Source organism: Bicyclus anynana, chromosome 12 (assembly GCF_947172395.1).
Source record: "Bicyclus anynana chromosome 12, ilBicAnyn1.1, whole genome shotgun sequence".
Classification (NCBI taxonomy): domain Eukaryota; kingdom Metazoa; phylum Arthropoda; class Insecta; order Lepidoptera; family Nymphalidae; genus Bicyclus; species Bicyclus anynana.
Window position 1 is genome coordinate 13,700,794 of NC_069094.1, and position 14,920 is coordinate 13,715,713.

At 36.7% G+C, this 14,920-nt stretch overlaps 1 protein-coding gene across 3 annotated transcripts in view; it reads right to left on the minus strand.

Annotated features, from left to right (window-relative positions):
* LOC112054766 (uncharacterized) overlaps positions 1-14,920 on the minus strand; it is a 96,635-nt gene that overhangs the window by 11,197 nt on the left and 70,518 nt on the right. Inside the window, exons 4-9 of one of the 3 annotated variants that reach the window (XR_002887470.2) lie at positions 9,634-9,746; positions 5,151-9,365; positions 4,593-4,695; positions 3,901-4,266; positions 1,630-1,858; positions 257-397 (exon numbers count right to left, since the gene is read on the minus strand). Coding sequence is in view for 2 of the 3 variants with exons in the window: in XM_024094656.2 (XP_023950424.2) it covers positions 130-397; positions 3,901-4,266; positions 4,593-4,695; positions 5,151-9,365; positions 9,634-9,746 (5,065 nt within the window). In the remaining variant the exon portion in view is untranslated. Of the gene's footprint in view, positions 1-129; positions 398-1,629; positions 1,859-3,900; positions 4,267-4,592; positions 4,696-5,150; positions 9,366-9,633; positions 9,747-14,920 lie in introns of those variants that run through there. The other 2 variants (XM_024094656.2, XM_024094657.2) reach the window with 2 other exon arrangements.

Here is a 14,920-nt window from a genome sequence, read left to right on the forward strand (position 1 = left end):
TTGGTTGAAATTTGTCTACTTATCTTTACAAGATTATCTCGTTGGTCGCATGTTAGTGCTAGACGATACAAAGCCTCATAAATCAAGATTCGGATCTCAGACAATCCGTTTCAAAAAATGTCGACTCACTTCCTGTGACGCATTCTCGCAGCGTGATGAGCTTCCAGTCCTTCGCACAGCGTCAGCAGTCTCGAATGTTCCACTTCCCCCGGAGATCTGTCCCCGAACCAGCGCACAATCCACTTAGTCTCAGACACCCTCGCCTCCAACTTGCCGGGCCACGACGCGTAACCTTTGACCGGACCCCAAACCAGATCACCGACTTCGAGCCTCCGCAGCGACTTATCGCTCGACCCGTCCTGCGATTTGTCGTCCGACTCGTCCTCGCTCTTCGAATCTACCGATCGAAGTCACTTTTAACTTCCCAATGTAACAGTGTGCAATTGTGCATCCATCACCGTTCCCTTCACCATTATTTTTAAAACTAAGGCGACAGCGAAGATTTATATACCATGAAAAAAACTCTATTACTGCAAATGGCAACATTTATTACTTAAGTGTACTCTTTAGTGTACATATAATTTTTTGACTGGAATCTTGATCTTCACTAATGTTTTAAAATCAAAATCCTTCAGATAAGTCATGATAGTTTTTATCAAAATTCATAACATCACTAGTGCAGTTACAAATTCTAAAATTGAGGATAGAAATCTGGCTATAGAAATAGTGGAATTGTATAAAAATGCGGTTAGCTGAAAATACTTATAAAATATCATAAATGTTGAGTTTGGATAGGGTTATGTTGACAATTTAATTAGCACCTTAAGTGAATTTTAATAAACAATTATCATGAATTACCATTCTTCATAAGAGCAGTATATTATTATTATTTGTAAAAATTTTTAAAAAAATCTCAAAAGACCTAAATGACTCGAAATTTTATGATACAATTTATTTCAATTGAATAGTATTGCATAAGCTAAAAATAGGGCAATGACACTTTTTAATGTAAGCCGTTTTGCGGTAAGTGGATTAGGCACACTATTAACAAACACAATTTAAGATTATCTATGTTGAAATTATCTTAGATTATAAAAGCTGCTGACAGTGGGAAAATATCACTTTGTTAAGATTATTATCAATATTATATTCTTGACGAATTAATCGTATTTTGAGTATGACTTGGATTTAGTGTATGAATATTGTTTATCAGCCAATGCAGTTATAAATAAATGATGAATATCTTTAATGAATTGTAAATTCAAATTATAGGGAAATGTGTGTAACGGTAGAAACTGGTTTAAAATAGTAGCAATTTTAATGTAAGTTAAGAAAGAAATCTAGACATTTTTTTTAAATACAATACAACTTATTTTTTCTCTCGAAAATCACATTCGGAGTGGTCGGTATCAAAGTAGGGGTAAGATTAAGACATTTTCACAATTTCAGAGGAAAAACTAAAAAGCGTAGACGTTTCATGTTTTATTTTACATACGTTAAGAAAAAGACAGTTAAAGTTTCGCGTGCATGTGTAAATATCTTGTGCAAAGGCTCTTGAAAGGATATTTTGCCCATCTGCCAGTAAAAAAAGGGTTACACAGGTAACATGAAAAAAGGTGCTTTACTTACAATGATGGACAGATAGAATGATGGCTTTACAATGATGCGTTAGTAATGTATCCCAATGTGTGAGCCAATTTTATTGTTACTTCAATGGTGCAATGGAAAGCGACAGAAAGCCATCGCGAGCGCGCCTCGCTATCTGATTAGTTTCCAGTACACCTTAATGAACAGCTGTATCTTGTATTAACCCAACCAAAAGAAAACCAATGACCAATAATATCGCATTATGTAGAAGCTGAAATATACCACAATATACATAAGTACCGTACTCGTTGCACGTAACACACGAAATTGTCATCAAATTTACCACATGAACAAAACCTTGTCGCATAAACGGCAGCTTATAGCAAGACCACAGCTACACGCAGTGACAACAACGTTTAAAGGTATAAATAAAGCTAATCAAGGCCTGCCATTGCATTTCCAAACATTACTTGGTATTGCTTGCCACTGTAGAATATGCGACAAGATCTTGGCCTGGTGATAATTAATTAATAAGTAGGCGAAAACGCCGTCAACCTTAGAGTGGTTTATACTTTTCTAAATCGTTTTAGGGTAATTATTGTTTTTGGTATCTATTTCAATAAATGTTATAAATGCGAAAGTTTGAATATTGGAGATTCAATAATTTAAGAACGGCTGAACGAATGTCGATGAAATTTGACTCTGAGACAGATTTAAGTCAGAAATAGCATATTGGCTAATTTGTATCCCAATATTCCCACGGGAACATGATCTAAGAGGTGAAACCACTGAGCACAGTGATTGGATAGCGCATAACAACCTATTAGCTAATTTTGTCCAGAAATGGTTCATTGCCACACCGTGACCTTGAGTTTACGATTATACGAAGCACTTAAAAACTAAACCAAATAAGCCCTAACTCAAGTTGTGTGTAAACACAAAATAATTATACATGTTTGTGGCACCGCCTGTGGTTTTGCCGAAAGCTGTAAACCTGCGTTTGCTTGCGACGTTTTGCTGCGTATAGACAATCCAAAACCAATACAAGACACAACATTAGAATAAATTTAGAATTTTGTTAGCAAGTGACTCAAGCGTGAGATGGTTCTGGACTGCTCCTCAATAATATTCAAATCATCTTTTCAAAGAAACAGTTCTTAACGCAAAATCTATAGTTGTAATCGAATTTACATCAAGAAATGCATTTTTTATGCAATCAAGATTTGAATATCGCAGAGACTTAGCATTCTGTACATATTAGTAGATTCAAGCATTGAAGTGGTTTTAAGGGACAGTGCACAATTTTGAAGAAGGAAAAAAATCGTATCCTATATTTCTAAAATTGTAATAATTTTGCCGCGGTTCTCAAAATTCTGAAGTGATAGAGACTTAAGCAATTTGAGAAGAGTATTTTTTGATAGCGTCAAGAATTTTAGCTGAAGGATCTGCTGCGGATACTATCACATTTATAGTTGCAGCATAGTTTTCTGAATGAACTGCCATGTAAATACAGTATTTAGTTATGTCCTGTATTATTATTACTATCGGAAATAGAGCGAACATTAAATTTATGGAAACATATACACACAGTGTTGTCAGTTCAAGCCGATGAATAGCGGTCCCACATTTATTTGCATTTAAGCTACAGAAAAAGCATCGTAAGTTTGAAGATAATTAGAAAATGAAATAACCTCCAATAATTTTAAATAATGCTTGATATAAAAATTTCAGAACCGTATTGAAGCCACATTCGTATTCATAAGGCCATAAACTAAGTAGCTGCTAAGTAGCTAAGTCTATGGCCTTGATTTCAAAGCCTATAATGTATACAACATAATGTAATAGTACATGAGGTCATAAATTTTAATACACCGTAGCATCGTGTTATCAACCAAAATCTCTTAAAATTAACAGTCTATTAGATGTTTTATAAATTGAAACAAGTTAAATCAGCTCTGAAACTTTTTTATCATTTAAAATTATTAAAAGTTTTCTCAAAATGGCTGTACATTGTCAAACATCTCTTGAACAAGTTCATTAATAATTCGAGTTGACCAACATAAATTTAAGTTTCATCAGTAAACGAAAGTTGCAATTATTGTGTATGTTTTTAAAATTATGATTGTGTACTTCCTTAAAATTTCAAATGATAGTAAACAATGTGCAGCTAGTACAGTTGTGCGAGGCGTTGGTGTGAAGAAACAAACCAATCAGATTATCAACAGATGATATCACGTCATCTATCTACAACCTCATTGGCCTATTGCTTGCACACTGGGTGGAGAAAATCGCTTTGATTAATTACCTACTCACCATTATCGGACCCTAAATGCCTGTCAAACACTTTCTGAATAGATGAACTTTCAGAATTACTTCCCGAAGGCGAGAAACGCCTTTGCTGTTTCTCTTGACCCATGGATATGTTATCGTAGTCCTTCGGCAATCCATGGACCATGCCGTAATTGGATCTCATGATTTTGTCATTCCTGTAAGTTGATCCATCTCCGAAATCGTTTTTCCTCTTATAACTTTGTGGTCGGTCGTAAAGGGTCGACGTCATGGGCAGAACATGTTGGCTATTGCCAGAGGAACTCATGCTTTGGTTGTATTGTATTTCGCTCGATTCAACGGAATTGTGGGTGCGAGTCATCCGCATGAGCTGTATATTTGACAGCATATCTGAAATTATTAAACATGCTGAATATTAGGTTATTTTTCATAATATTGAGCGATTATACAATTTTATTTTTAATCTTAATTTTAAGTTAAAAGGTCCTTTTAAAAGAGAATGTCTGTAACGCAAAATAAAACAAGATGTAGTGATAAAAAACGAGAAAGGTGGTTTGGTGGTTTGGGCACATAGAGAAGACTAACAAAAGTAAATGAAAACTATATAGAAACGTTGTAATTGTATGAAATGATCGATTGGAAATTGCAAATGGAAGGACGTGGTCGGGAATGTAATCAAGAGAAAGTGTAGTGGAGAAATCGATTGAAATGCTTACTTTGTTCAGAATCAGAGCTAATGTCACTTCTAGGCGTCGGCCAAGTGCGCTCTCGGGACTCTGCCATGTCCTGCTCGCTGCTCGACACGCACTGGACCATCGCCTGGAAAAGTATATTATGTATATTAACTACTATTAGAATATTAATTGCAAACCCCATCAAATCATCATAAATGCAAACAATTTAGTATAGAGAGAATTTATTTATACAGATAAATATAATGCCCTGTGAAATTTCGAGCTTTATTTCATTGACCGTAGTTCAAGGTTCTTGCGTATTTTATCTAATTTACCTTTAGATAAAAGAAGTAGTTTCTAGTTCATAAAAAAATGTTTTGCCTAGGATTGTCTACTGTGAACTTTTCGGAAGACCGAAAATCATTTACATATTTCACACCCTGACCCAGGATTCGAAGACAGGTACAAAATGCAATCTCTGGATAAACGAGGCAGTGTAGTCTAAGAAAACTTTCCTATGCTCAGTTCAATCATCAACCAACTCTGTAATAAATAAAAATTAATTCCATCAGCTTACTACAAATATAATATAACACTCACCGAAGAATGTATATCCGCTGGCTCCGGTGATTTGGTGGTAGTATCAGCGTAATTTGAAGCCGCGGCATAAATACGAGGACTCGGGGCCGCATCCAGCGCGCCGAGAGGACTATGAGTCGTAGTGTCGGGAGGCGACCCCCCCGCCGTGTTCGGAGACTTCCCCCCACGTTGGCCCAGCGTCTGAGTCGACACTGAATGCCGTACACCACCCAGTTCTTGCATCAGACGAGCATACTCCTCTGAAGCATCTGGTTTATCATTCTTTACCCCGTGATCGAATGACACAACCTTGTCATCCTTGAAATCCATTTGGCTGCTCTCCCCGATCAATTGATTGAACCTTTTAGGATTGGCAACTGGTTTCTGATTGAGCAAGATATTCGGATCTATACTCAATCTCGAGTTCCCACTTTGCATGTTTATGTTCTGAGGGTTATGCGAGTTGGAAACTAATGTCGTTTGCTGTTGAACTATTGTCGTGTTTTGCACGAATGTGGAATTTGTTCTGTTGTTCGTAGCGGATATGGGGACTTGTTTGGGGGACAGTGGCACCATTAGCGTTTGACCCATTTGATTTGTCTGAATGAATTCCTGAGTTTGAACGTTTCCCGATCTCATTTGAGGACTCGTGTTGAAAACGTTTGGGGGACTGAGATTGGTCAGCAGAGGACTCAACTGACCATTGAAGTTGGGACTGTTCATCATTACTTGGCTATTCGGAGATAAAAATTGAGCTCCGGGGCTGTGCTGCGATTGTATTATCTTGCCTTGCTGATTTTGTGCTCTGATAACTACACCACTGTTGGTTCCTGTGGTAAATAATCCAGAATTTTGAACCGGTGTTAAGACATTCTGGCCGTTGACAGTTTGTAGTTGAAGCTGCATGGGCATTCCAGTAGAATTATCCTGAATCAAAGCCGTACCGTCAGCTGTCATTACCATCCCACCGAGATTCGGTAAAATAAACTGTTGGAAAGGGAAGTTTGACATAACGTTATTGGCATTGTTAATCAAATTTACAGGTTGCAGCAAATTGATTTGTTGTGATGGTGACGTATTTGTGATTATTTGCTGTGAAGCAAAGTTGTTTGTGTTTCCTTGTCCATTCATCACTATGTGCGCCGGTGTACCAGACTTGCCGGGAACTATAGTTAGAGCTTGCAACATCGGTGTCGGTGATATATTATTCGTTGGTGATAATTGGAAACCGCGAGGAGAAAACTGTGGACTAGAATTATGTTGCGGAGAAGAATGATGCACCATTATATTATTAGGGTTTTGCTGAGGTGCCGCAATTTGAAGGACACTCGTTATGTTAGGCGTCGGACTCTTCTTTTTCTTCTTATTTCTTTTCTTCATACTCTCTGGTGACAACATTGCCACGCCTTGAACGAATCCCTGTCCGCTTTTGACTTCAATCTGTCGCTGATTCTCGTTCGTTTGTTGTCCGGGAACGATTCCACTAGTGACGATTTGAGGTAACACAGTATTATGTTGTACGACCTGCCCATCCACAGCCATCATTGGAGGCTGTATGACGAAAGGAGTTGGCATAGAGTTAACCACTACAGTAGGTTGGTTTACAATCGGTTGAACTCCGCCAACGGCCGGTACGACTTGACTCACAGACGAAGTTCCACTGGTTACAACACCAGACCCCATTGGTGACATCGCTGTTGTGTTCTTTGGGGGCGGCGGCGGCATTTGATTACTAGAGACCAGTATTTGGCCTGTGGAAGAAATGAGGATTTGCCCTGGCGTGGAACACGCGCGTCTCTGTGGCAATGACGTTGGTTGCGAGTAACTCGTTTCAGGTTTTGATGGTATATTACTTATAACGCTCTGCACCATTTCCAACGGAGATTTTGATATCATGTTTTGCGCAGTTGTGCCCGCAATGTGTAGCGGATAACTGGTTGGTAGGTTAACAGAATTGATGAAAGGGTCAGGCTGGTTGTTCGGTATAGCGTAGCTAGTAGCTAAGTTGACACTGGGCGGTGGAGGTGGCCTTATAAAATTAGCTTGAGCTGCGTTGATCGACGTCGTTGCCGTGCTCGCTTTACCAGCTAGAACAGACGTTACGGTGTCTCTAGTGACAGAAAATCCGCTGGCCATGGTCGTTACAAACGTTTGAATGTAACATGCTTGTATGAGAGAATGGGCTGGTCCACCTCCTAAATGAGGCGGTGGACAATAGCCAGGCATGGTATTTTCTATTCTCTTTTTAGGTTCCATTCTGAAGACTTCTTGAGAATTTCTCAATCCAGGCTTCACTCCGACCATTGATATGTTGTCTACTTCCATTAAATTTTTATTAACATTGTGATTTGATATAAAATGCATCACTTGATTGCCAGACACCGATTGGCTGTTGGGCGGTCCGGGCGAATTGTAGGGATATGTGTGATTACTTCCTGGAGTCGATGGATTGCTACTATAATTATCTCTACTAGAACCGGGATTGGAATAAACAGGACTCTGTATGGGGAATGTACAATTATTTTGAAGCTGTGAATTACTTCCGCTACTGTGAGGCGTGTCTGTACTCCGGGAGCTATTAGAGGGAGTCGGTGAGGGCTCTGGTTGCTGCATCGTTTCATTAGGTGATACATTACTCGTACTGACGATACCCGCTTGTATCGGCCCACAGTTATCATTCATCATGATATTTCGCTCAATATACGTAGATGATGTAACAGGATTATCATCAAAGACATGTTTCGGACTAGATGTGGTAGGTATCCCACTTTCTAATTCTCTTCCATATACATTGGGATGTTGTCTCAAAAACTTAGCTCGCATTTGATTTTCCATCGTATTAATGCAGTTCCCTTTGTAGGGTACATTACAACCTTTACAACATTGTGGCATGTTATTTTCATGACATTTGTCAGGAACGAGACTGCTGTCAGGTGTATTATTTGGTGAAGGCGACGGATTTGGAACGACATTGCTTCTGAATACGTTTACGTTATCGCCGGGTTTTGCCATCGGCTTACAGTGTTTATCAGATTGGTTCATTGAATTACACTGTGCACTTGAATTGTCAAATTGATTTACATCATATTGATTATTCATTCCTACTTGTCTAGATATTGTGTTGTTTAGCAAAACTGTTTGCTGTGCTAAATAACCATTAGGATCGTCCATGAATGATGGGACATTATTCCTTACGATTTCATCGCAAGGTTTTGATTTATCCTGTACTTGTCTAATTCCGTTATTTCCAAAAGTTATTGGTTTATTTTCATTTAGAATAGCTTTTTTCTTTGGTGCTTTATTACACTTCATCTTTTTCTTATTCATGTCCACGCCGGGCCATTGCTGTCCCATCATATTATAATGTTGAGGAAGTGGTGGCACCCGTGAGCACATCGACTGATTCATCATCTGCTCATTATTGTTGAAAGAACCTGACGAAGATGAAGAGTCTTCAAATACATTACTCGTGTCATCGTAGTCTATATTGTCCAACCTGTGTAATTTCGGGCTAGGACACATGAGTGGGTTTGAAGGATTGGAATCATTTCTTTTAACTTGCCATGGCGGTGTTTTGGCAGAGTTTGTTTTGACAACAGCTCCATTTTGAATTACTAATTGACCTTGAGGAACATATTGATTTTGAATAGGTTTATTTTGATTGATTTGGTCATTCGTTTGTGTTTTATAACCCTTCATAACTTCTATTTGTTTCTGATTACGTTGTATGAATATTTGCTGTTGCTCGTTAATCTTTTGCATAACTTCTGGTGTTAGCGGTTGATTGAGACCGCAGAATATCTGTGACTCTTCTCTATGTTGCTGTTTAATCATATGTGTATCTTTTTCCTCTTCCTTATTTTCTTCCATAATAATTTGTTGGGGAGTGTTCATTGCACTTTTAATATTTGTAATTTGTTTATTGTATCCCGTATTGACGCCTATTACTTGTCCGTTTGTCCCTAACACGGGTTGACCGACGTTGATAGTATTATGTACAGGGCCGGATATAGACGTATTTGGCTTCGGGTTAGATTCCATTTCTGGTTGCTGCGTTATCCAACCACTACTAACGGTAAGATAATGCGAGCTTCTTTGTACGAGTGTTTCTTGTTTAATATCATCATGTACAACGTTGAGCATGTTCTGTTGCGAGTAAGGAAGACAAGATTGCACATTGCCTGCACGTTGTTGCATCGCTCCTGGCGATGCCGTTCGCCTTTGGTCATTATCGGGCTGAAAACATAATAATTACAACTATTAATTCCACGTCAATCGAATAGAAATCCTATCTATAGAAACTATAAAATTATTATATAGGTACTACAATATCATAAAGAGGTAATGTTTGTTCGAGATTGTAGGTCTGAATCTACTTAACCATCCTTGCAAAGTCGGTTAAAAATCATTGCTATATTTGATGTGGATAATAAAAGTGTGGTGTCGCAGGCTGTTTTTGGCAAGGGTTCAAGTCTTATCGCCGCTATGAATACGTAATACACACCTTGAACTCGTTGAGGGGTCTCTCCCTTTGCACCATCATTTGCGACACGCTCATAGCGGGCACGAAACCGGGCCGTTTCTTCATTTTCTTCTTTGCAGCCTCAGTGTTTGGTACTGTAAAGTTTAACGACACATGTATTAAAATAAATAATAATAATTTAAAGTAAACATTACCAACTACCTGTTTAGTTTCTGCTCTTTATAAGACCATGGTACTTGCATCACAATATCGCCAAAGTTACTTAGGATCGTTAAACTTTATCTCGATCAGATACCAGCAAATGTAGCAAGGAACGAATTAATAAATCGAAAATCCATACTTCTATACTAAAAGCTACCAGACCGTGAATAGGTAACAGACAGTAACTCGTTTGTTTGTCTGTCTAGATCTAGAACCCTTTCAAGGCTAACTGTGGAACATTTTCTGAATCAAATTTGTTACATAGAGATAATATATGAGGTTACAATAATAAGGTAGACATTCGAATTCAAGCAATATAACAAAAATTACAAAAGGGTTAGTTAAAATTCATGACACTATCCTCAAATAACTAGAAAACTCTCTTATCTCGAATACATTATCTTAAGAACTGCGCCACTTTCACGAGGTCCATTTCACTTTTCTCAGTAGAGGATCAGAGAAAGGTCGGGGGCGAGCGACCGCGTGACATTACGGCGATCTCTAGACGTCCTATCAATTTAGACAATGAGATGTTTGCGTACTCGGCGGTGTCCTTCAAATTACAAAGGCTGTCATAAAGTCGCATGACATTTTAAAAGACTAGTTGATATGCGATAATTGTGTTTAAAATTCAGAAACATGTAGTTTCTACTCAATTAGATGAATGTGTTGGTACATATCTGTGCCTCGGAGAGCACGTTATCGATAGTCAGTGACATTTGATAGCAAAGCTGATGATGATGAAGATGATAATGATGATGATGATGTTGATAATGGTGATGATGATGATGATAATGATGATGATGAATGATGAATAGTATAAGAATAAATAACGGACAAACAAATAAACAATAAATTGTATATTCGTATTTCCTACAGAAATCAAAGAAAGGTTAATTGTTCGGCACGAAACAAACCAGAAACTTTTTCAGTGATTCCCAAAATTTACCACTTTCAAGGACATTTTTACTGTCATTTATTTATTAACTTGATGTTTATAAAGCTGAAGAGATGTTTTAAATTTTTTTCTTATTTTGGTTAATGCGCTACTCTCAGTGATGGATAGCTCATTGATTAAGGAAGGCTATAAGCTACATATCCTAGGTTCTGTACGCAATAAATTTAATATCTCCGATTAGAACAGCATGGCACGGCGAATAACCAAATAACAGGCGACCTAAATATATACCTAACAGCGAACGTTCAATCATCACGAAATATCGAAAACCGCCTGAAAACGTTCAACAATGACATCTGGCAGGGAGGTAGTAGTATAGTTAGTAGATATTAGCTAAAACGAATTTTGCAACAGAGCCGGATTAAGGACGTCTAAGGGCAATCAAAATTGCGGGCATCCGCTAGTTAATTACAAAAACTTATGTCACAAAATAGTCACAATGCAAAAGAAATCTTCTTCAAAAAGTGATGTTTGTTAATACGCCATTTAGTGTAATATAAACCACCATTTCATAAATACAAATTCGCGATAAGTTCCCTCCACAAATACAACGACCGCAGTGAAAATTCGCCATCATGACGTAATGTAATATCCCTCTTTCAATCAAACAACGCCCTCACCGCTCTAATAGCCACAAAAAGCCCTTTGAGGCGAATTGTTTAGATGAATAGCCTCAGCATTACGTTTGGAAATAAAAATTTATTATTATTTTAAAAAATCCCTAAAAAAAATCTTTATTTACCAAAACAATAAATTACAATGATCATGAGTAATATGTCGTATCTTTGAATGGTACATATTTGACAAAGACTTCAGAATCATTAAACACTATATATTCTTCAAGTGATGCATGGTGAATTGATGAATATTTAAACTGATGATAGCCTGAGATCAGCATTTATTATTCATAAAATACCTGTTTTAAAAGTAATTACAATTAGAGTTAATGTTTAAGAAAGCTGAATGAACACATATAGTTAACCAAAGGAACAGATTTCTACAGGAACTAAATCTTCTTTTTCAATCTATTAATTTGTAATTTTTACTATTTTACTTATTTAAGCACACTACATAAATATTAAATAGGTAACACAGCCAGTAAATACCAATGTAAGTGTAAATCAAAATTATCATACCTCAGTGAGGCAAAAAGGTTCAGCGGCGGCATTGTTACGCGACGATAATAGACTTTGAATATACTCTTTAGAGACAATTGCCTATTAGTTACGTGGAAGTGTTAATGATGTAATTGCAACAAATTAGATACATAATTAAAACATTTATAGAATATCAATAAAGTGAAGTTAACATATCGAATACTTTCATGTTTTATTGAAATATCTGATATTTATATAGAGACCAAAAAAAACTACGGTAATGAGAAGCCGAAAATATGCAAAAATAATCTGCAGAGGATGCCACAGAAATTGCCGTTTTCAGAAACAACGTCAAAGTATCCATCTACAACATAAATACAGAGGTCACAAAGCCTAATGAACACAATTTAAAAAACATCGTTTGTAAATTTTGTAATTCGATAGCGCTAAATAGTAAGCGAGCCGAGGTATAATAGCGTTATCTATTTGCGCATTATCTGGCAGATTTGCAATTAAAATACGAGTTGTGTGCCGGGGGAACGGGGTGGTCTGCGAGGCGCCAGGGCGGGGGCGCGAGCCAGATCAATAGTCGGCGGGGTGCGCCCACTACCCTGCACCGATTGTTTCAAATTACGCCTTTGTTCTACCGCTGATCGAGTCGCCAACGTTTTTGTTTGCCTAAACGGCCTACTTCCTTTACGGTAATTACGCAATCCTGCGGCAGCCTATCCTATCCAGTATCCCAGTTTCCCACTTCGTCCCACTCGAATGTTAATCTATATTAATGGTGTTTTATCAAGTCGAGGTTACTTTCTTTTTGCGCAACGGTCATGTTAATTATTTTAGGGGATTGTTAACCGAACTTTTGGGGTGCTGACGCATTTTACTTGACGTTTTTAAAACTTTAAGGAATATTGGCGGCTGTCGTTGTTTCAGGATTTGTAACATTTCATAGATTATGTGATTGCGTAATCACTGCAGTTTCTCTATGTTTTTCTAAATGGCAAAAGTCTACTTTGGTAAACGTTCAGCAGCGTTTTTCTAAGTTTGTTTAACTCTATTTAAAATGGTCTTTTTATCGTACTAAAGTGAGATTTTAAGGAAATTATGCTACCATTTATAGGCAATTTGAACTGCTTTAATGTGATCTGAATAAGGAGTGGGGTGTATTTTTCTACAGCGTTTTCTCGATTAGCCAATATTTGTTCGCGTAAGCTGCCTTTATGGTAATTACACAAGCCTGCGGCAGGCTTCCCGACTTGCCCACTCCAATGTTAATCTATTTTAATGGGATTTTTATCGCATTAAGCTTAGCGACTTAAGGTTTTTACGAACCATTCTTGACACGCTTTTATGGGCAGTAAGAATTTGGACGAGGCGTAATTTTATGGGCTTTGTTTTTTTTTATTCATTCCTTTTCTTCAAAGACTTCTCTTTATAGGTCACGCTGTGTTTTATAGTGTTCTAGTACAGTTTATTGGTTGTACTACCAAATTACTTCATCAAGTAAAGAAAAACTTCAAATTTTACCTTTCTTTCTTCTCTTCACAGATTTCAGAGATTTCAATTCTCATGTAAATGATAAACTGTAAGGTAAAGATCGAAATAATATTCTGAATTTAATAATATGTATTAATGATATGTGGATCAGAGAATTGGTCTAACATTTTCTTTCGATGTTTATATTAAAATAACTGTTAAATTCCCGTCAATATTAATTTCCAGTCAAGTTATTGTTCAAGGTCATTGGCATAAGTAGCAGATTTAATATATCAAATGAATTCTGAATTAGCATATCAACATATTTCGGTTAAATACTGGAAAGTTTAGAACATGCTCAGTGGGACGGGAAACAACCATTATGGTAATTAGTAACAGAACAATTTCGGGGTAGTCTCGTATTTCCTCATTTGTACACTCCAAAGTTGAGATTTCCATTGTGGCCTCCAAGGTCTATTTTCTGCGTAAAATTTTTTGATTCTTTGTTATAGAGACGTTTCTGTTACGTAATTTACCTTTTTCCGTTTTATTTCGTTTCGACGAATTGCTTTTGTAGAGTTTCGCTGTTTGTAATATTCAGAGAATATTTCGTTTATACTTTTAAACTTTTGTATGTCGAACAATAAATTGAATTCATTCTTTATCATTAGTAAAAAGTAGGTTTTTAAGCCCTTTGGCTGTTTAATTTTATTTCTTTCTCAATTTGTTCCTTCATTTAGGATAATAGGGAAGGGTTTTGGGAGCTTACGATATCTCGGAATTATGCTTTCCATGTCATTCATGTTTTCATTTATCGATTTTGTGTAATTTTTAAGTATTTTAATTTCTTATTTTTTTCCTCATTCTGGATATTATAACAAGTTTGGAGCTTATGTTATCTCTGACTTATATTATACATGTCAGAATTATACATTTATAGGTACTCGTTTCTATTTAACATATTATATGTTAAAAATACATATCTAATTGAAATATGATACCTTTACAATCCTTTATTATTGTTAAGGTACCATACTTTACTTTAAAGTGATTTTGTTATAAGGCCTGAACAATCGGGACCAATAGCAAATTAACTTTGGTCAATCAAGTTCCGCTTTCACATCGCGTTCTAATCAATTATTATCGTCCAATCTATTGATTTCCGTCATTACGATTTGACAGGCCTGAATAACTTCTGATAAGCATATTACTTTCAGCTACTCGTATTTAGGTAGCATATATGATGATAATTGTATGAAACTAAAGCCTATCGTATCTTTCAGAAAATATTATTGATGTTGTTGTTATCTAAAAAACTTTTATGAATAAATTAGTGGATGGCACACGTTGCTCTGACATATATTTTTGTTTTAAAAAATGGCGTTTATAGAAATGAGAGTGAGGGTAGGAGGATGAAAAATACTTATCTACCTACCAAATATGTAAATAAAAAACATAATAAAATCGGTCGTTTTGGAGGAGTGCGACGACTGTGATACGAGATTTTTATATATCAGATAAATAAATCAAAATGTTTTAAACATCATTTTGAGATAAAAATAAAATTCCCCAT